The sequence below is a fragment of the Paramormyrops kingsleyae genome, chromosome 14, assembly GCF_048594095.1.
Source record: "Paramormyrops kingsleyae isolate MSU_618 chromosome 14, PKINGS_0.4, whole genome shotgun sequence".
NCBI classification, from domain to species: Eukaryota; Metazoa; Chordata; class Actinopteri; order Osteoglossiformes; family Mormyridae; genus Paramormyrops; species Paramormyrops kingsleyae.
This window is the reverse complement of record NC_132810.1, coordinates 25,880,085-25,902,296: the sequence shown is the minus strand read 5'-3', so window position 1 is coordinate 25,902,296 and position 22,212 is coordinate 25,880,085. Positions and strand designations below refer to the sequence as shown.

General features: G+C 44.3%; 1 protein-coding gene across 2 annotated transcripts in view; it reads left to right on the top strand.

The window, feature by feature from the left end:
• atl1 (atlastin GTPase 1) overlaps positions 1 to 22,212 on the top strand; it is a 50,150-nt gene that overhangs the window by 18,088 nt on the left and 9,850 nt on the right. For both annotated transcript variants that reach the window (XM_072698893.1, XM_072698892.1), the window contains exons 2-9: positions 1,156 to 1,406; positions 5,457 to 5,591; positions 5,675 to 5,779; positions 18,195 to 18,245; positions 18,362 to 18,418; positions 18,580 to 18,672; positions 18,794 to 18,932; positions 19,410 to 19,537. In XM_072698893.1, the coding sequence (XP_072554994.1) occupies positions 1,156 to 1,406; positions 5,457 to 5,591; positions 5,675 to 5,779; positions 18,195 to 18,245; positions 18,362 to 18,418; positions 18,580 to 18,672; positions 18,794 to 18,932; positions 19,410 to 19,537 (959 nt within the window). The remainder of the gene's footprint in view (positions 1 to 1,155; positions 1,407 to 5,456; positions 5,592 to 5,674; positions 5,780 to 18,194; positions 18,246 to 18,361; positions 18,419 to 18,579; positions 18,673 to 18,793; positions 18,933 to 19,409; positions 19,538 to 22,212) is intronic.

Below are 22,212 nucleotides of genomic sequence, written 5' to 3'. Positions count from 1 at the left end.
TTAACAATAATATATTTCCATTTAAACTAAAACAGGCTGATTATTCATATACTGTATATTATATGATACAGTATATATGTATATCGAAATATCGGAAATGTGTTTAAAAATCGTATCACCGTTATTGAAAAAAATTATATCGCGATATATATTGATATCGAATTATTGTCCAGCCCTAGTTATTGCTTAATGATGCTCCTTTGTCAAAAAAAGTAACTTGATTATTTGACAATTACGTCTCATCCACCCTGTAAGGCAATAGCCTGGAAAACGTTCAAATTAGGCTGTCAGTCCCTTAAGTGCCTTGGCCTTGAATAAAGTGCAAATCTTAAAATAATAAGTCCCAAACCAACAATAGTAAGCAACATGTTTTGGCGTAGTCAAGGTAACGTGATATGTTGCAACTTGCTGTCCTATTCCTGTTTATACCATTTTGAGGCCTTTTGCACTCAATCACAGTTACTAGGTGACATCAGTTAAGTCTGTGAGGGTTCATGGCTCAAGCCTTAAGGGGACTTGGGTTTGGGCCTTTACTTGGACCCCACACTGTCTTCCTGCCACCATTTTGCCAAGTAATCAAGAACGAAACATTTTTAATCAATACTTTTTAATAATTTAGTATTCAAGTTTAATCAAGTAATCATGACAGCTCTATAACCATGGTATAAGTGGACTAACACACTCCAAGCTGTAGGTTTATGTGTTACTGACAGATCCAGCAAAACCCTGAGCATTCTGCAGCCTGATGGAATGTTTGGCTGTGGACCGATATGGGAGGTTGGGAACCCCTAGTTTATTGGGCACCAGACTATTTAAGAATTAAGTGTATTTGAGAAAGATTAAAGAAAGATTTATGCAATTATTATATCATTTGTTTAATGCATTTTGTATGACTTCCTTCTATAACTATTTAATTCAAATTCAAAGGTATTACATTGTAGATCTTCCCTATGACTGTTATTCTTTATGGTTGGGGAAAATGATTTTTGTAGGTTTCTTTTAAAACATTTTGCTAGCAAAGATAAGCCTTGTTCAATATGTCAGTCTAGTAGCTGTTTTTATGTGCATTTTAGAAGTTTTATAATCATGATTGTATACAGTACATATCCCCAACTTTAGGCTTGTAACCTTTAAAATAAACCTTCATTCCTGCAGCTGGGGCCTTTGACAAGAGTGTGTATGATTGGAGTTCAGAGGAAGAAGAATGTGATGGCAGGGCCCAGCCAGTCCAGGTGCTGATTGTTAAAGATGACCACTCCTTTGAGCTGGATGAAGCAGCATTAAGCCGTATCCTACTATCTGAGGAAACAAGGGAACGAGAGGTGGTGGCTATTTCTGTGGCTGGAGCCTTCAGGAAGGGAAAGTCCTTCCTTTTGGACTTCATGCTACGCTATATGTACAATCAGGTAAGCTCCTGCTGAACTGGGGTACAAAATACATTTCATTTCTAGTGTAACTGAATGAGGGAAATTGTCTTTGCTTAGGGCTTCTCATTCTTAGACAAATTAGAACAAACTACATTTGCGTACTGCACAAGTAGTCTCAGTCAGTGGTGGGAAAAATAGTCAATTTTCATACTTAAGTAAAAGTACAGATACCACCCCAAAATGTCATTTGAGTAAAAGTCATCCAGTAAAATAAATTAAGGTAAAAAATGCCTGGTTCTAAAAGCACTTAAGTATCAAAAGTAAAAAGTACTATACATTCCAATCTATTTATCATGCAAGCTATCCTTTAACATTCACTCAATACAGATTTGAATACAGTGTTTCAAGTTACAATGCATCACAATAAGGAAAACTGAGTTGCAAGAGGAAAAGTAGATATTTTCTTTCTATTCAGAAAAGGCAGTGAAACTTGCCAATCCTCTCAGTGCAGATTAGCGAGACAAAAAAAGTTATTTTGCGACAAACAAAAGATTGATCTACGGGCCAAATTTAATAATGAATTATAAACATTTAATGAGCTGGAACTTTGAAACCTCTTATGTGAATGAGCCAACGAAAACACTCTTCCTCCACTATGGAAAATGCCTGATTGTCCAATGCAATCATCACCATTTTTTCAGTAGTACCTCTAGTGCTGCTAACTTTGAATATTGATACAATTTAAATAGTGGTTTGTTTTTGGTATGTTAAATAATATATCGTGCACCTCTACATTTTGTTTGTTCCATCTTCATAAAGACAGTATGCAATTAAAAAAATAAAATAAAATAATAATAATAATAGAACCTTCAAAGAAGCTGCGTGGGGAAAAAAAAGATTCATATTTTACCCAGGACCAGGACTGTGGAACCCTACTCTGATGCACTGCATGCAATGGTATAATTTTTTTTTTTTACTGGGTAACAATGGTCATGCAGAATGTCGGAGTCGGAGCAGAATGTATTTGGCTCAGAAATGTGACGAAGTGAAAATAGAAGTTTCAGTAACTTAATAATACTCAAAGTCCAGAAAAATCTAAAGTACAGTAGTGGGGCAGTGTGTGGCTCAGCAGGCTAAGGCTCTGTACCTGTGATGGGAAGGTTACCAGTTCAAGCTTTGCCTTGGCAGAATAGTCACATGTCTGTGGGCCCTTCAGCAAGGCCCTTGACCTCCTGCTCCATTAGGTGCCGGTGCAGGTGGCTGCCCTTCAGTGCCAAGCTTGCTGTCAGCTACATCTGTGTGTCTTGGAGAGCAAGATGGGGTAGGAAAAAATCCCTAAGGGGATTCCCCAGTTCGATTAATGAAGCGATAAATATTAGCAAAAATTATTTGTACTTTTCATTTTTTAAATGAGCTATTTTTCAAATATTGCACGGGCTGTCATTACTTAAATGTGTAGCTATAACCAACAATTAGATTGGGAAATACTCCTTGGGTTGAATTAAATGACTGTGATTGTCCATGGCCCAGATTTTGACTAGTACTGTACATTTAGAATTAGTAGGCAAGTCTGTATTTTTGCTGCTATCTTCTCTTCTGACCAATATTCTCAGTACAGATTAATCTTCAATTCAGAATGGACTGAGTAAAAATAGAGCATGCTTAGTATTTGGTCTGAGTACATTCTGATTGGAGTAAAACAAACACAAAGAATTAGAATTATTGTGTAGAATTATTGAGAAAATTATTATTATTAAAATTGGCCAAAAAGGATCTTACACAGAGAAGGAAAAAAAAAACAAAATAGAAAAGTGCCAGTCAGAGGTATGTAAAACAATTGAAATATCACCGTACAATCAAATGCTTTGTAGTCAGCAGCCAAAGAAGATGGAAGAAGCTTGTAGATAGAAAACGACACAAATTAACTGCCAAAGACTGGTGTCAAATTAAAAGGGGAGAATTCCAGAAAATCTTTAGCATCAAATGCCACCATTTTTCAAAATGCAATCTGAACAAAGTCTCTGGAAATACTATGTGCAGTGTGCAACATGATATTGCTAAGGTCACAAAGGCTGAAACATGACCTCCACTCAATAAGGCACACAAGGTAAAACACCAAGAATAGGCATGGATACGTCTCAAGACTGATATTACAAGAGTGACTCTTGATGAACCCAGCAGATGGTCCCGTTGATGGACACCTTCTTCAAGTGTCATCAAGGTAGTGGAGGAATAAGGATGCAGGCTGCAATTATCAATGATGAAGCTGTCAATCAGTCTCATTATTGATAGGCATATCAGCCTCAGCTAATATAGGACGTGATCTAATCAAAAACTTGACCGGTTCAATGGACGACAAGCTTTTAATGGTCTTTGAGAAGACAACATGGTAAACTGGACTGTGTAGAATACGATAGTTTGTTATTCCATATTCCAGATGGCGCTTGGCTCACCAATGCCACAGTATAAGTTCTACTGTAAAATTACAGGAGCACTGTTTAATGTATAACAGTATACCATCCATTTTCCAAACCGTTTATCCTTCTGGGTCACAGGGGGTCTGGTGCCTATGGGCACAACCCAGGACAGGGGGCCAGCCCATCACAGGGCACACTCACACACCATCCACTCTCACATGCACCCCTATGGGCAATTTAGTAACTCCAATTAGCCTCAGCATGTCTTGGATTTAGGGGGGAAACCGGAGGAAACCCCACAACGACATGGGGAGAACATGCAAACTCCACACACATGGAACCCAGGCAAAGACTCGAACCCAGGTATCAGAGGTGTGAGGCAACAGTGCTAACCACTGCACCACCCCCATAACAAACAACAAACAAACAAATTTATTTTTGTATAGCGCATTATCACAACATTACATTGTCCCAAAGCGCTTTACAGCATCCCCACCCAAAGCCCCCAGTGAGTAAGCCATAGGCGACAGTGGCAAGGAAAAACTCCCTAGAAGGAAGAAACCTTGGGAGGGACCAGACTCAAAGGGGGAGCCCATCCTCCAGGGGCCGGCAGGGAGAGTCAAATACAGTTAAATCTGAAACACAAATGGGGAGCAGGGGGGAGATGACAAGCCGGTGCCACCGCTCCCTCCAATCGCCAGGCAACCAGAAGGCAGGGAGCGAGTCACACAAGGAAGATGACACAGGCAGAACGGCGAGCTGGATGCACGGACGTCATTGCTAGAGGCGACGTCACATGTAGCAAGGTGTGCTGGACATCTTGATAGATTGAGGTCTCCAGGCAGCTCCCCTCAGGAGAAGTAGGGGAAATAAATGCAATTAGTCAAAGTAAGGGAGACTATAGGCAGTGCTAAAAGGTAGTTGAGTGCAATATGAAGTGCAATGCTCCGGTAGATATGGCTATGGCAGCATAAGTAGGAGGGAGAGGCAGGTGGGAATGCAGGCATGGGGAGTCCCTGAAATGTCAGCACTCTAATCCCACAAGCAATTGTGAAGCTAGAGTGACAGCCCTGTCAATTCAGTTTATCCAAAGCCAATGGCACCGATCCCCACCCAGCTCTACACCTCACACTATAGCTTTAACTGGGAGTGAGAAGCTACAGTAGCTAGAGCTAGAACTAGTGTCCCTATAAGCTAAACTAAATAGGTGTGTTTTTAGTCTAGATGTAACATAACAGTGTACCTTGTTTCCATAAACTGTAGAACTACATATTCTCATGTCATTATCATGTTAGATTACACCAGTAACTGAAATTATTTCATGTTACAACTAAAAATCGTATTAAATAAAGATAGATTTTATGTATTTTAAAAAGTATTTTACCTGATTGATATTTACAGTATTTTCCTGTTATTTAAGGTATTTTACAGTATTTTTTACTGCATTTTTTAAAATTGTACAATCAAACAATGTATTAAATACAGAAATATCTTGTATTTACATTTACAGTTCTTTCTATCTTTCACATGGTATTTTACCTGATTGTTTTTACTCTATTTTTCAGTTGCCATTTAAGGTATTTTTACAGGCATTTTTTTTTACAGTGTTTTTAAAGGTGTGTTATACTGTGCATGTACAGACATCTTTGACCAGACTTTTCTGCTCGTATAGGACTTTGATGACTGGCTGGGAGATCCTGAGGAGCCTTTGACTGGTTTTTCCTGGAGAGGTGGTTCTGAGAGGGAAACTACGGGTATCCAAATCTGGAGTGAAGTCTTTCTGGTGGATAAGGCAGATGGTCAAAAGGTGGTGATTAGATCATGCTGAGATTTAGCAGTTTAATGAGTTAGTACGTCCTGATTGATGTCCTGCTATTTCTCTTCCCTTAGGTGGCAGTGCTACTGATGGATACTCAGGGTACATTTGACAGCCAGTCAACTCTTAGGGATTCAGCCACCGTATTTGCCCTCAGCACCATGATCAGCTCCATGCAGGTACCACCACTTTAGCCTGTCAAAACACCATATTCGCACACATATATACTTCATGCACATAATGTGGTATAATGGAAATATTTGTAAAGCTGTGTGGTATATGCCAGCTGGTTTCCTACTATTTACCTTAACTTGTATGATTAGGAAGTATAATATAGATAGACAAGTAAATGATATTGGCTTGGCAAATACAGTGGTACCTCAGTTCTCGAACTCATTAGAACTCGAATTTCTTAAAAGTCGAAAAAATAAATAATTCGATAAAAAATTACCTAGAGTTCGATCTGAATCTCAGAAGTCAAACCGTGAACGCCGACCAAAGATAACTTGTACGCGCAGGGAAATGAGTCACGCGGCACATCTCTCAGCGGAAACAAAGGGTAACGCTTCAGTCTCAGCCTGGCATTCGCTGTGATAACATCATGCATGTTTACTAGGGATGGCACGGTTCATGAAAAAAAACCGAACCTTTCGGTTCGCTTGTCTCGGTTCGGAGCATGCACGGTTCGACGGTTCATGACATGCGCAATGTAGCCTCGTGCCCCGTATGTGACGTCAGTGTGTTTCCCTTTCGCGCGAAAGAATAGGCTATATGCACAGAGCGGTGTGACGTAGTTCCGGTAAAAGTTCAGCCAGCTAAGTAATTTCCGGTAGCCTTTTGTTTGCTGCGTTTAGCTCGTGTTTTCGGCGTTACCACCCAGTCTCTGAAGAAAACGTTTAAATTTCAGCCGACCGATAGCACAACATCTGAACACTGTTGTGCGCCTTTGTTGTGTGACTTTATTTAATGTGCGGTTAGGCACTTTGTTAAAGAAAATTAAGTTATCTGTGACAAAGCACTCCAGAGATTGTCATGCCTCGATCGTCCGCTCTTTCCGTGTGGCACGCCCCCTCGTTAACCCTGTGTGGATTCCCCGTGTTTACCAGCTATTCCTGATTGTTGTCAAATTTGTCATTACTCCATTGTATTTAGTGCGCGTTTCCGTTTCTTTCTCCAGTCCGGTCATTATATTGTAATTCTGCTTTACCGCTCGTCTGTGTTCCTTTTGCTCATTAAACCCCGCATTCCCCCGATCCTAGGTCTCCTCGCCTCTGCTTCCCCGGTCAGCGTTGTAACAGTGAGCCTGCTTCCATGCTGCAATGTGAACATTTGCCATGTACCTAAAAATTCTGTTTATTGCACAGTGTCTGACCACACAGACCTACAGACTATTGCCAGATGATCATACTAGACATATCAACTGGACTATTACAGATTGATGTCTTGTACATACACAGAAACTGATTTTATCGATTACTCAAGAACATTCAATATAATTAATACCAATTTTTTTTCACGTATTTTTTTCAATATATATATATATAACGAACCGAATCAGGCTTAATCAAGATAGGTGATCTATCATTTTAACGATCCCCAATTAAATTAACCCCGTGGACCTGACAAATACAAAACGAATGATTAAACATTATATGCGTCTCTTTTTGTATGTTTTCTAAATAAGACCGCGTGCCCATACCCAACTGTAATAGCGATTAAAGCGATCTATTCTTTTAGCATTTATGTTAAGGCAAGACTTTTATTTTATTACTGTTCTGGGATTAATAATGTTTAATAATTTTAATAATGTGCTTTAAGTCAAGTCAAATTCAGTTTATGCATGATTACATGATCAAATTTTTTAGTGTTTGTGAGAACTCTGGCTGCTGCATTCTGTACCAGCTGAAGTTTATGTAAGGATCCAGACGGGCAACCAGAAAGGAGGGCATGACAGTAGTCCAGTCTGGAAGTTACAAAGGCATGTATTAATTTTTCTGCATCACGAAGTGAGAGCATCTTACGAAGCTTGGCTATGTTCCGTAGATGACAAAACGCAGTTCTAGTAATACTTCTTATGTTAGCATCAAAACATAGATCTGAATCAACTAGAAGACCAAGATTTCTAACCACCGTGTTAGGTTGTGTAGGAAGACCCCTAATGCTGAGGTGGTGCAATGTATTTCTTGCAGCCTTGGGACCGATCACCAGTACTTCTGTTTTTTCTGTGTTTAACATTAGGAAATTTTTTGCCATCCAGCACCGGATATCTAACAGACAATCTTCTAACCGAGATAGGAGTGATGTATCATCAGGGTTAACAGATATATATAACTGTGTATCATCTGCATAACAATGAAACCCAGCACCATGATTTCTAATAGTGTTACCAAGAGGTAGCATGTATAGGGAAAACAGTAGTGGGCCCAGTACTGATCCCTGTGGGACACCGTATGTGACTTTGGTGGCCTTGGATGATTCGTTGTGCACATGGGCATACTGATAGCGATCAGTTACATATGAGCGGAACCAAGAGAGTGCTGTCCCCGTAATGCCAACTACCCCTTCTAACCGGTCCAAGAGGATATTATGGTTAAATCTAGTAATACCACCAGCGATATACAGCCACGATCTGAAGCCATAAATAAATCATTCATTACTTTGACTAGAGCAGTTTCTGTGCTATAGTTTGGTCTAAAGCCAGACTGATATAATTCATTAGTATTATTTTTTTGTAGGAAAGAAGACAACTGACGAACTCCATGATCTTTGAAACGAAAGGAAGATTTGAGATAGGTCTATAGTTTCCAAAAACACTAGGTTCAAGATTTGGTTTCTTTAGGACGGGTCTAATAACAGCCATTTTAAAAGGTTTTGGAACATATCCAAGCTTAAGAGATGAGTTTAACACATTTAACAGGGTATTGCAAATCTGCGGTGCAATTTCCTTGAATTTTGTAGGAATTGGGTCTGTAGTGGATTAACAGGAGGAAATTAAGCTCAAGAGTTCTGAGTGTTTTATAGGAATAAAAGATTCAAAAGTCTCATTATAAGACTAGCAGGAGTCTGGCAGTCATCGGTAGCTAAGGACGTGCACTGGATGGTCTGTCTAATCTTAGTTATTTTACCATTAAAAAATTCTCTTAAGAGCTTGCTGGACTTGCAAGTTTAATGGAGAATTCTGTGTTAACCTAGCCATGGATTCAAATAGGAATTTTGGATTGGTTTTGTTCCCATCTATTAATCTGGAGAGATACACAGACCTAGCAGTCACTAGTGCTTGTCTGTATTTAAACAGACTCTCTTTCCATGCAGATTTGAAAACTTCTAGTTTAGTTGAGCGTCATTTGCGCTCTAGCTTGCGTGATGCCTGTTTGAGTTCACATGTACTGTATGATCAGAGTACCAGGGGGCAGGTTTCTTATCTCTGTGCTTTATCGCTTTAAGTGGGGCTACAAGATCTAGTTGTCACGCTCGCGGGTTGGGTGAGTAGGAAGCAGGCGAGCGTAGCCAGGTAGTAAGGGTAACGGGGTTTAATAGCAGGCAGACGTACAGGCACGGACACCAACGGACACTACACAATGACTGATCTGGGGATAACTGACTCTGACAAGGACTAAATACACTAGACAAGCCACGGACAACAAGCCACAGGTTAGAACAATCAGGGCAAAACAGGAGGTAATGAGGTGGGCGTGGCACACATCGGGAGCGGACGGAGCGGGGCGTGACATAACCCCCCCCCAAAGGCGCGCCCACCGGGCGCGCCCGAGAGGAGGCGACGGACGGGACAAGGGAACAGGACCTGAAAGACAAAAAGCAAAAACCATCAACGAGACCAGGGAAACAGGACCGAAACACAAAACAGAAACAAGGACGAGAAGAAGGACAGGACGCGACAGAGGACGGGGAACGCAGACAGGCAGAGAGAAAAAGGAGACACAAAGGGGACACCCACAGGCGACACGAAGGGGCCAGGAGTGCACAGAGGAGGAACAGAGGGACCAGGAACAAAGACAGGCGGAACAAAAGGGCCAGGAGGGAACGGAGGAGGAACAAAGGGCGCCCGAAGGAACCCAGGCGGGCGACGGGCAGCGGCCGGAGGGGCCGCAGGGGAGAGGGAGAAGGGAGCAGGAGGGGACCACCCAGGGGCCAAGGGAACGGGACGAGGGAGTGACGGAGGGGACACGGAGGGAGCAGGAGGGAACACCAGGGAAGGCAGGCAGGAGGGGGAAGCCGCGGCAGGCGGAGGCGCAGCCGGAGCCGGCGAAGGCGCCGTCCGACGCCAAGCCGGAGCAGGGGGGCCCGGAGGCGGCCGACAAGGAGCCGGAGGCGGGACCGAGGACCGGCACCGAGGATCCAGGGGGGGACCCGGCGGCGACCGCCGACCCCGAGGCGCAGGACCCGCAGGCAGCCACCGAGCCACAGCCAGGGGCCGAACGGGCGAGCCAGGGGGCAGGGCGGGCGGGACCCGGGCCCGACGCCTGTGTCCCCGTCCCTTACGGGACACTGACAGGCGGGGTCCTGGGGGGCGTCGGCCTTGCTGGGGTAAGGGCGAGGGAGTCAGGGCCTCTAATGAGGCAACAGGCGTGGCAGTCAGAGCCGCGGGCGTGGCCGCAGGCAGGACCGGAACGGCGGCCTCAGGCGTGGCCGCAGGCAGGACCGGAACGGCGGCCTCAGGCAGGGCCGCGGGCATGAGTCCAGCAGGGGGCGCCTTGGTGGGCTTGGGTGCAGGCGGAGGCGGCACAGGGACCTCAGCTGCTGGCACCACCCGCACGCGACCAGGAGGGGGCGCCACAGCAGGCGCCGCCAGCACGCGACCAGGAGGGGGCGCCACAGCAGGCGCCGCCAGCACGCGACCAGGAGGGGGCGCCACAGCGGGCGCCGCCATCACACGGCCAGCAGGGGGCGTAACCGTGGCCACCTCAGGCCGTTCAGGCGCCGGCAGGACGGGCAAGACAGGCAGTTCAGGTGCCGGCAGGACGGGCAAAGCGGGCAGTTCAGGTGCCAGCAGGACGGGCAAAGCGGGCAGTTCAGGTGCCGGCAGGACGGGCAAAGCGGGCAGTTCAGGTGCCGGCAGGACGGGCAAAGCGGGCAGTTCAGGTGCCGGCAGGACAGGCAACACAGGCGGTTCAGGTGCCGGCAGAACGGGCAAGACGAGCGCCGCCGTCTCGTGGTCAGCAGGGGGCGCCTTGGCAGGCACTGCCACCACGCGGCCAGCGGGGAGCGCCTCGGCGGGCGCAGCCTCCACGCGGCCAGCAGGGGGCGCCTCGGCGGGCGCAGCCTCCACGCGGCCAGCAGGGGGCGCCTCGGCGGGCGCAGCCTCCACGCAGCCAGCAGGGGGCGCCTCGGCGGGCGCTGCCTCCACGCAGCCAGCAGGGGGCGCCTCGGCGGGCGCTGCCTCCACGCAGCCAGCAGGGGGCGCCTCGGCGGGCGCTGCCTCCACGCAGCCAGCAGGGGGCGCCTCAGCGGGCGCAGCCTCCCCGCGGCCAGCCACCGGGACTGCAGGCAAGCCAGGCGGGTCAGATGGGACAGACGGGTCAGGCAGGACAGGCGGTGCCGCTGACAAAGCGGCGGAAGCTACAGCAGGCGGTGCCGTAGGCAGAGCGGCGGCAGCTGCAGCAGGGAAGACAGGCAGGACGGGCAGGTCGAGCGGTGCTGCTGGCATCGCGGCGGCTGCAGCAGGCGGTGCTGCAGGCAGATCGGCGGCGGCAGCAGGCAGCGCAGCCGCGGGCAGATCGGCGGCGGCAGCAGGCAGCGCAGCCGCGGGCAGATCGGCGGCGGCAGCAGGCAGCGCAGCCGCGGGCAGATCGGCGACAGCAACCGCAGCAGCAGGCGGTGCCGCGGGCAGAGCGGCGGCTTCAGCAGCAAGCGGTGCCGCGGGCAGAGCGGCGGCTTCAGCAGCAAGCGGTGCCGCGGGCAGAGCGGCGGCATCAGCAGCAAGCGGTGCCGCGGGCAGAGCGGCGGAAGCTACAGCAGGCGGTGCCGCAGGCATCGCGGCGGCTGCAGCAGGATCCGGAACATGCAGGTCCGGAGGCGGCAGGAGGGGTGCCGAGCGCGTAGGCGCCTTCCCTTTAAGGGCTCTCGGGACCCGGGGAATAGCGTCTCTTACGGCGCGGATACCTCCGACGCCAAGACGCTCCAGCCGGTAGTAATACGCCTCCAACGGCGGTGGCTTTTCCGGGTGGAGGCTGGTCAGGCGGATAGCGGCGGTGTCATCCCAGGCGGGGAGGAGAGAGCAGGCTCCCAGGTAGAGCGAGGGAGTCGCCTCCTGCTTGTCCTCTCCCGGCTCGGTGAGCCGGCGCTGTAGCCGACGGAGGCATTTCCGGGCTTTCGTCAGCGGGTAATGCTGTCCGGGCGGGCGCTCCTCTTGGAGCAGGTCCCGGCCCCGGCTAGCCAGCTCCAAGGCTACCGGGTCCTCCAGGACCTCTGGCTGGGATTGCCAATACACGAAGGTTTGCAGCAGTCCGAGCCGGTGGTGCTCGGACTGCTGCTTCGTGCTTTCGGGGAGATCAGTCATTCTGTCACGCTCGCGGGTTGGGTGAGTAGGAAGCAGGCGAGCGTAGCCAGGTAGTAAGGGTAACGGGGTTTAATAGCAGGCAGACGTACAGGCACGGACACCAACGGACACTACACAATGACTGATCTGGGGATAACTGACTCTGACAAGGACTAAATACACTAGACAAGCCACGGACAACAAGCCACAGGTTAGAACAATCAGGGCAAAACAGGAGGTAATGAGGTGGGCGTGGCACACATCGGGAGCGGACGGAGCGGGGCGTGACACTAGTGTGCTACGAAGCGATTTTTCCATGTTTGCAGTTGCCTGTTCAAGTTCATTTATACACGATGCCTCAGATGTAAGGCTAAAGGACTGTGGAAGTTGTTTCATAAATGTTGTTGTAGTTAGTGAGGCAATGGAACGTCTGATTCTGTACTTTGGAACTGTGGTCAATGGGAGGCTATACTGGATTTCAAACGTTAACAAGTAATGATCTGAGAGCAGAGGACTCTGAGGCATAATACATGCATGTTCCACCAGGATGCTATGACTAATAATCAAATCAAGGGTATGGTTACAGGCATGAGTAGGCCCGACTACATTCTGACATACACCAACAGAGTCAAGAATAGCTGCAAATGCTATTTTTTAAAGGATCACTATCTTTCTCCATATGAATGTTAAAATCACCCACAATAACAGCTTTGTCAGTACTGACCACCAGGTTAGTTAAAAAATCAGCAAACTCCTTAAGAAAATTACTGTACGGCCCAGGTGGTCTATACACAATAACAATGGTGATTTGGGCTGAAGAGCTATGAAGAGATGAGCCAGCAAGACTAAGAACAAGAGTTTCAAATGTGCTGAAACTCAAACCACATTTCTCAGACACTCCTAGGCTGGACAGAAAAATTGCAGCAACACCACCACCTTTGCGATTTGGTCGAGGGTTATGCTTATAACTCATTCGATTTAAGCCAGGTCTCTGTGAGGCATATGGCACCAAGACTTAAATCAGTAATTATTTCATTTATTAATAGTGCCTTAGGAGCCAGTGATCTTACATTCAGAAGTTTAAGTTTAAGCCCTGCATCACAGCTGTTTTCTAATAACGGATTCATTGTAATTTTTATTAAGTTATTATGGCACACACTACGGTGGAATAGGCTTCCATTTTTAAAAACGTGGGGAACAGACACAGTCTCAATAAAATGAACCCTAGGTGACGACTCTAAGCGACTAGCAGGCGGTCGGGCCGGTTTGCCTGCCGCCTGGACTTGGCTCAAGTTAGTCAGCAATTTGCCTGGAGACTAAGAGCTATCTTTTTAGACAAGAGGTCGGCACGAGCCCGCGAGGGGTGAATACCATCCCTCTTCAAAAGGCCAGGCCTACCCCAAAACATCCGCCAGTTGTCTATATAACCCACATCATTTATCGGGCACCATTCCAACAGCCAGCGATGTAGCGACGATAATCTGCTGTACATTTAATCGCCACGTCTAGCAGGAATGGGGCCAGAGCACGTTACTGACACATCTTATTCGCAAGGTTGCACACCTCTATGAAATTTGACTTCGTGATCTCCGATTGCCTCAATCGGACATCATTAGTGCCAACGTGGATAATAATCTTAGAGTATTTACATTTACTTTTAGCCAGCATTTTTTAATTTGCCGAGAAGTCGGTCGCTCTGGCACCAGGGAGACAATTACCTATGGTCGCTGGAGTCGCTACTCTCACGTTTCTTAGAATAGAGTCACCTATTACTAGAGCACTTTCAACAGCGGGAGTTTCACTGATTTGGGAGAACCTGTTGGAAACGCGAATGGTGCCGGTGTGAATTATGGTTGGATTTACGACTATGCCGCCGGGTCGTCACCCACTCGCCTTGCTGCGAAGGCTCTGCTGCCGGAGCGGGGGGGAGACTGAATACTAGGGGTGGCACGGTTCACAAAACCCACGGTTCGGTTTGTGTCACGGTTTTAGGGTCACGGTTTTCGGTTCTGTACGGTTCTTGTTATTTTTTCTTTTAATCTTTAACACTTCAGAAATGTACTTCAGCATATGATATATAGCTTAATTATCCACAATTTAGGATACAGTATTAAAAAAGTTATATCATGTAATCATGCATAAACTGAATTTGACTTGACTTAAAGCACATTATTAAAATTATTAAACATTATTAATCCCAGAACAGTAATAAAATAAAAGTCTTGCCTTAACATAAATGCTAAAAGAATAGATCGCTTTAATCGCTATTACAGTTGGGTATGGGCACGCAGTCTTATTTAGAAAACATACAAAAAGAGACGCATATAATGTTTAATCATTCGTTTTGTATTTGTCCAGCCCACGGGGTTAATTTAATTGGGGATCGTTAAAATGATAGATCACCTATCTTGATTAAGCCTGATTCGGTTCGTTATATATATATATTGAAAAAAATACGTGAAAAAAAATTGGTATTAATTATATTGAATGTTCTTGAGTAATCGATAAAATCAGTTTCTGTGTATGTACAAGACATCAATCTGTAATAGTCCAGTTGATATGTCTAGTATGATCATCTGGCAATAGTCTGTAGGTCTGTGTGGTCAGACACTGTGATCGCTTGTGTCGCATTTGCTCCTTTTGACAGTGTTTCGCTCAGGCATGCCTCTAGTTGTTTAAAAGTTTGGGCCTTGTGTCATTTGTGCTTAAAATACGGTGTTTGCTTCTGTCTGAGGTGAAGTGTCTGCTGCAGACGTAAGTGCTCCCCTTTTTAACTGTGAAGTTTGGTCCTTCATCCCGCCGGATAGCCTGAATCCATTTATGTCGAACTTCACCATTAACAGGGAAGGAATGAAAAGATAGATGTGACTGCTTTTGGGCATTACAAAAACAGCCCGGTACACTGCAAGAAGAAGAGGTCGCTGCATGCGTTATTTTTTTTACACCGGCGGAAGTAAAGATACCCTACGATTACGTATTTCCGTTCAAAAATGCGGAAGTTGTGAAAAAGGTCTATTCTTTCGCGCGAAAGGGAAACACACTGACGTCACATACGGGGCACGAGGCTACATTGCGCATGTCATGAACCGTCGAACCGTGCATGCTCCGAACCGAGACAAGCGAACCGAACGGTTTGGTTTTTTTTCAAGAACCGTGCCATCCCTACTGAATACCTATGGCGGACATATCCGGAGCCGCTAACACTGAATCAATAAAACTCTCAGTCTCCTGAATATCCCATAACGTCGGGATACGTCCCTCTAAAACTAAAATCTTCTCCGTCATCCTAGCGACTAATTGACACTTCTCACAGATAAACGTAACGCTAATAACTGGAGAAGAATAACTAAACATATTGCACTCAGAACACGGAGCAGGAGACATGGCGTTGTACTTTCGTGAAACGGGAAGACTGAAGTTCTAAAGCTGGAAGCACCTTTTTGTTTGAATGGAGATCGTGGGTCGGTGCTTGCGAAGGTGATTAATCCGTAGGGGTTTGGAAAATTATCAGAAGACTACTAAACTTGTGAAGATTTTTTCCGATGACTTAATTCTAATCTGAATCACACACTAGCTGAATACATATATTTACACAGTAAAAATACATTTAGACAATGTTAGACAGTAACAGTAATTATTATATAATAAAATACATTTAAAAATAAAGATTTCTTATTAATTATTTTAATAGTAATAATAAACCATTAATAAATTTAATTATAATAATACTGTCGAGCCCAGCCGGGACCTAACGGAGACAAAGACGCAGACGTCAGGGTATCGGGGAATACGGGGTTTAATTACAGGTAAGGCAGGCAAAACGCAGATAGACAATACAATGACCAGACTAGGGAAATAAACTGAAACGCGGACTAAATACAGAGGACTAATGACAACAACCAGAAACAGCTGATCACACAGCAATTCCACACGGGCTTAACGAGGGGGCGTGGCACACGGAAGGAGCGGACGATCGGGGCAGGACACATTGTCTAGGTATGTCACTATCACCAGTTCTGCGCCATAGGGGCTTTGGCAGGCAGCCTCGTTTTCAATTTGGTCGCCATTCCCCAGAGCACCAGGGTATCCCAATAGTTTTTGCCTTTTTGTTGTGTTATTTTTGTGTCTATTAGGGTAACCCGTTCTGATAACGTAAAACACACCTTCATCTGGGGATTTCCATTCAAAACACGGTAATCTGACTTTCTGATAACTTCGAAATTTCCTCCCGATCTTACCGAAAAATTCACTCGTTAAAACCTTCGTTGGGACAATAAAGGAAAGCAGAATTATTCTTCAAACTATGATAATTATATTTCTTAGTTAGTTTATTGTATTTAGGCGTATTTTGAGCAAAATTTATCTATCAGCAGTTCACTTTTTTGGATCTGCCGCGAGAGCCGGCCATGTTTTGTGGTGAACAGTGCAGCAAGAGCCGAAAATAGCATGATTTTCAGCATGGAATTTACAGCTTTAAAATGATGTGAAGGCTTTTAAATGAGGTTATATGTGTTTATGAATATATATTCTTGTAATAAAATGGAGTAGATACCCATCGCTTGCTTTTGTAACACAGATGATTGATAATTTTGAATGGGTTGGAAAGGCTAGAAATAGTTGCATATTGTCTTTTCAGTTACCTTTAACATGAAGAGAAAACGTAATCATCCACAACCAGCACGGGCTGGCATAGCAAGGCAGCATCTCAAAGACTTCTTTTCTTCAACTCCCGGAGATCAGACAGTTCTTTACGGGCACATACTGCATATTTACCTGTACCTTTTGATACTATGGACTATTATTACTATGGACAATGCTTTTCAAATGTATTATTATTGAATGTATTATAATGATAACACAAAGTACTTTTTAATTTGATGCTGTGGACTCTTTGAAAAGACATTCTTTGTATTATTCACTACATACATTCTCCGGTGAGTATTAATTGACAGACAAATAAATTAAATAATTATTTGTTTTATTTTCAGTGTATCTGAGACTGTTAGGCAAGGAATAAGCTTTCTAATGATACCTAGTTTATTAAAATCTGATAAACAATAACAGAGTTATGCTCATTTTTCTGAACACCATAAACAGGTCACAAAGTCAAGTATGGTTCTCCATTGTTTTATCTGTTACTAACTGTTACTAAGTGGACGTTAATAAGCCTTAATTGGCGTTACAAAATATCCTATAACTTTCTTGCCATTCATCACAGAAAGAAGTTCTTGGTATCATTGGAAAGGTCTTATCAAGCCCTTTCTTCTGGTGCTGTAAACAACTTTGAATTTTTTTGCGACATACCTACATTGTTTTTTTTTAACTTTACACATTTTTTGGATACATTTATTTTCTTACTTTACAAATTACTGTTTTGATAAATGTACTTTTAGTACAATATATGCTCTTCTTGTTTTATCTGGTTCATTTTGTGTTTAAATGCTAAAAAAACATATTTAGATGGGCCCGGAACCAATTAATTGGTTTTCCATTATTTCTTATGGGGAAAATTCGATCATAACTCGAACTTTTTAGCATTCAATCCGGAGTTCTGAACGGATTAAATTCGAGTTCTGAGGTACCACTGTATTATAATATTAGAAAATTACATTTATAGAACAAGAAGGGGATTAATCTTTCTGCAGCAAAATGATGTTGCAGATTGTGGGGCTGAGGTCTTCCATACCTGCCAATGTGATGTTATGAAAAATATGGAGATCAAAACAAATTGGGTTCAGGCCTCTTTTTTAAACCAGCAAAATATAGACCTAAAGGTCTTATAAAAGAAACATGGTGAATGCAGAGAATCAAAGCAAATTTAAAGCATCATCTTCTATTTTGACCTGGTGTACTTCAGTAAACCCTGTTTGATGCAACTTGTCCGCTGAGGGGCAGCTCAGTTTAATTAATGAATAAGCAAGCATGAGGCATGAGATCACCCAGCCCTATGCGTTCTCCTTCTAGCACACCCACACGTAAATGCACAAAATGACAACACAGATATATCATCTTCAAATAACATATAATGCATGTGGACATTATTCATCCTCAGCAATGGATTTTGCCTGCAAAATGTGTATGTCTTACATGGTCTCCAGGTTTACAACATCTCTCAGAATGTACAGGAAGATGATCTCCAGCATTTACAGGTACTATTTGTATGTGTGTTTTTTGTTAGGGTCCTAATTTAGAAGACACCTAAGCTCTATACATCGTACTGCAAACTTTACTGCAAAAATTACATCTGACAAAACTTTTCTTTTAGCTCTTCACTGAATATGGCAGGCTAGCCATGGAAGAGACTTTCCTAAAACCTTTTCAGGTATCTCAATAACCTGGTTTTAATTTGGATATCCTTTCAATTTGATTTGATAAGTTTATACTTTTTTATTTGATGTTTTCTTCTGGTTTAAAGAGGCTCCTCTATCTTCTATTTTTTATGGCTTATTTTTTAACGAAATGACCTATCAATCTGTCTTTTAGTCTCTGATCTTCCTGGTTCGAGATTGGAGCTTTCCTTATGAATTTCCTTATGGACATGAAGGAGGTATGAAGTTTCTGGAAAAGAGACTGAAGGTGAGGTAATCATTCCAGGGAATCTAAAAGATGAACTACACTCATCTAATTTAAATAGGAATTATGATGGTGTGTGATGATAAAATAACAAAAAATCCACTGATGATATCCTTATATATAGATTTCAGAGAACCAGCATGAGGAATTACAAAATGTCCGTAAACACATCCACTCCTGCTTTACCAACATCTCCTGCTTCCTCATGCCCCACCCTGGCCTCAAGGTAGCCACAAACCCACATTTTGATGGAAGACTCAAAGGTGAGAATATTGAAACAGTGGTCCCATTGAAACCCAAAATAAAAGGGATTTTACTAATTGAAACAATAAAGTATGATTTTGTTTTTTAAATATTACTTTAGATATTACTATAAACAAAGATTGTATTATATTGGATTATATTGGGCAGTGGTGGCTTGATGGTTAGAGAAGCGCACTGGTAATTGAAAGATTGCAGGTTCGAATCCCTGACCAGCAAGGCACCACTGAGGTACCCTGAGCAAGGTACCGCCCCCAAGCACTGCTCCCCGGGCGCTGAATTAGCTGCCCCCTGCTATGTCACGAAAGTCACATATGGGTCAAATGCAGAGGACACATTTCGTTGTTGCACACTGTGTGCTGTGGTGTGTTGACACTGATCACTAAAGTCTAATTCTAATTATTAATGAAAAGTAAGGCCATTTCGAACTACTCCATGGTCTGCCAAATTATACTGTCTTTTCCTGATTTGTGGCCTAGAGATTGACAAGGAGTTCATCAACAACCTGAAGATTCTGGTCCCATGGCTTCTTAGTCCACAGAACTTGGATGTGAAAGAGATCAATGGAAACAACATAACATGTCGTGGGCTTTTAGAATACTTCAAGGTGAGGCTATATGTCACATCAGTGAGAAAATTTTCAAATATTACACAGGCAAAGAACATTTTAGTAAAAAAAAATCATATACCTTGTTTATTTGATATGGTGTTGTTCATACAACATGTTTATATTCTGTGCTTCCCTTCATGGATTATGGCCATGCCATAGTGGTAGGGCTTGTGTTCCTGTATGAACTTCAATACTGTGTTTGAGAGCTCTTTGCTTTGGTTAAAGGAGTGCACCATTCCCAGATTTAGGTTACCAAAATGCATGAATGGAGCCTGACCTGGGGGATGATGTCTGCTAGTAACCAGCTTGGTTCAGCCCAGAATCACATCTAGCGGGCTTATAACCTGGAATGTTAAGTGTAGCTCAGTGGGCTAAGCCTCTATGCCTGTGATTAGAAGGTTGTCAGTTCAAGCCCAACCTCAGCACATCTATGGGTCTATGAACATGGCCCTTAACCCCCAGCCTCTGGGTCCTGCAACAGGTAATTGCCCTTTGTGGCCAGCTTGCTCTCATGTAGAGAGAGCATGTGGTGTAAAGAAGGTTTCCCTATGTTGATCAATGAAGTGTCAATTATTGTTAGCTAGATGCAATACCTATCAAGGACGAAGCATGAGTGGGAGAGTTCCACTGTAGGAATATTACTTCTGTGGCATGGAGAGGGCCTGGTTTGCTGAAGAGATGGAAAGGTAATGGGTAGATAGCCTTACCTCCACAAATACAATGAGGCCTGGACAAGGGCGTAACTTTGGCTGGAACATTGGGGGGGTTGAGGTCTCCACCCATTACGGGGGAAACATGATTATTGGGGGGGTTGTATTAGCTGGTTTTGATTTATTGGGGGGGCTACAGGCCCCCCACCCCCGTAATTTACTCCCATGGGCCTGGGACCAAACTACTTGATCAAGAGTAGTCAGTCTCCTGCTGCAGATTCCCTAAGTGAAAAGCCGCAGAGGCAGGTTTACAAATACTTAAGTGCCCGGCTGAAGATCACACAGCTGGATTTTTTTTTCTGGTGGACTTGTAATAGGCTTTATGGTGCTATGTATTATGAAGAGGAAAACTCTGACCGATGCTTGTCCATATTGGGGAAAGTGGGTAATGTGAATGAGTACTGTACAGGATGTACAATAAGTATTCTGTAGTCAAACTGGGGAATTCAGTGTTCACATGAGGAATTATGAAAATATTCTGAGGAATGTGACTGAGAAGAATAGCTTCCTGTATGTGAACCCAAGTACCTAGTTGTTATTGAACTTCTGTTCTAGCTATGAATTCTATAACAAACACTGTAATTGAACACAAGATTATTTTAGAGTAGACCCTGAATAGTAATTTGTGGGCAGGTGAATTTAAGAACATCTTATAGTGGTTTCCCATCTTTCTTGTGCAACAATTCCTACAATCAAGAGAACACCTCAGATGTGCTGAGTAAAACTTAGATATGTCTGAATTAACCAGTTTCTCAACATCAGATGAGAGCTGTGACCACAAGGCAGTCAATACTAGCCCTGGCAGAAACCCTAGGAGCCATTGGTGGACAATCAATGGTGAAGGATCACCAAAGTCAAAGTGAAGATGATGTCAGTGTTAATGGGTGGATCTCATATATCAATAGAGTGGAGGATATCCGGTACAAATATCATGATTTTTTATAGATTCAGACATGGTGAATTCATGGGTTTTTCATGGGTAGTTTCCATTGTCAAGCATGGATTTGCTGGCATTATGGTCTGGGGATACGAAACTCTGGGAAATCTTAGTTATAGAATATTTCACAGGGTTGCTATTCTGTGGCTGATTGGGCAGTCCTTCGTTCTTCAGAAACGTAACACCAACCAAAGTTACACTTCAAGATTGTTCAGGAACTATCTACTAGGGATGGCACGGTTCATGAAAAAAAACCAAACCGTTCGGTTCGCTTGTCTCGGTTCAGAGCATGCATGCGTCGCACGGTTCGACGGTTCATGACATGCGCAATGTAGCCTCGTGCCCCGTATGTGACGTCAGTGTGTTTCCCTTTCGCGCGAAAGAATAGGCTATATGCACAGAGCGGTGTGATGTAGTTCCGGTAAAAGTTCAGCCAGCTAAGTAATTTCCGGTCGCCTTTCGTTTGCTGCGTTTAGCTCGTGTTTTCGGCATTACCACCCAGTCTCTGAAGAAAACGTTTAAATTTCAGCCGACCGATAGCACAACATCTGAACGCTGTTGTGCGCCTTTGTTGTGTGACTTTATTTAATGTGCGGTTAGGCACTTTGTTAATGAAAATTAAGTTATCTGTGACAAAGCACTCCAGTGAGTGTCATGCCTCGATCGTCCGCTCTTTCCGTGTGTCACGCCCCCTCGTTAACCCTGGGTGGATTCCCTGTGTTTACCAGCTGTTCCTGATTGTTGTCAAATTTGTCATTACTCCATTGTATTTAGTGCGCGTTTCCGTTTCTTTCTCCAGTCCGGTCATTATATTGTAATTCTGCTTTACCGCTCGTCTGTGTTCCTTTTGCTCATTAAACCCCGCATTCCCCCGATCATAGGTCTCCTCGCCTCTGCTTCCCCGGTCAGCGTTGTAACAGTGAGCCTGCTTCCATGCTGCAATGTGAACATTTGCCATGTTCCTAAAAATTCTGTTTATTGCACAGTGTCTGACCACACAGACCTACAGGCTATTGCCAGATGAT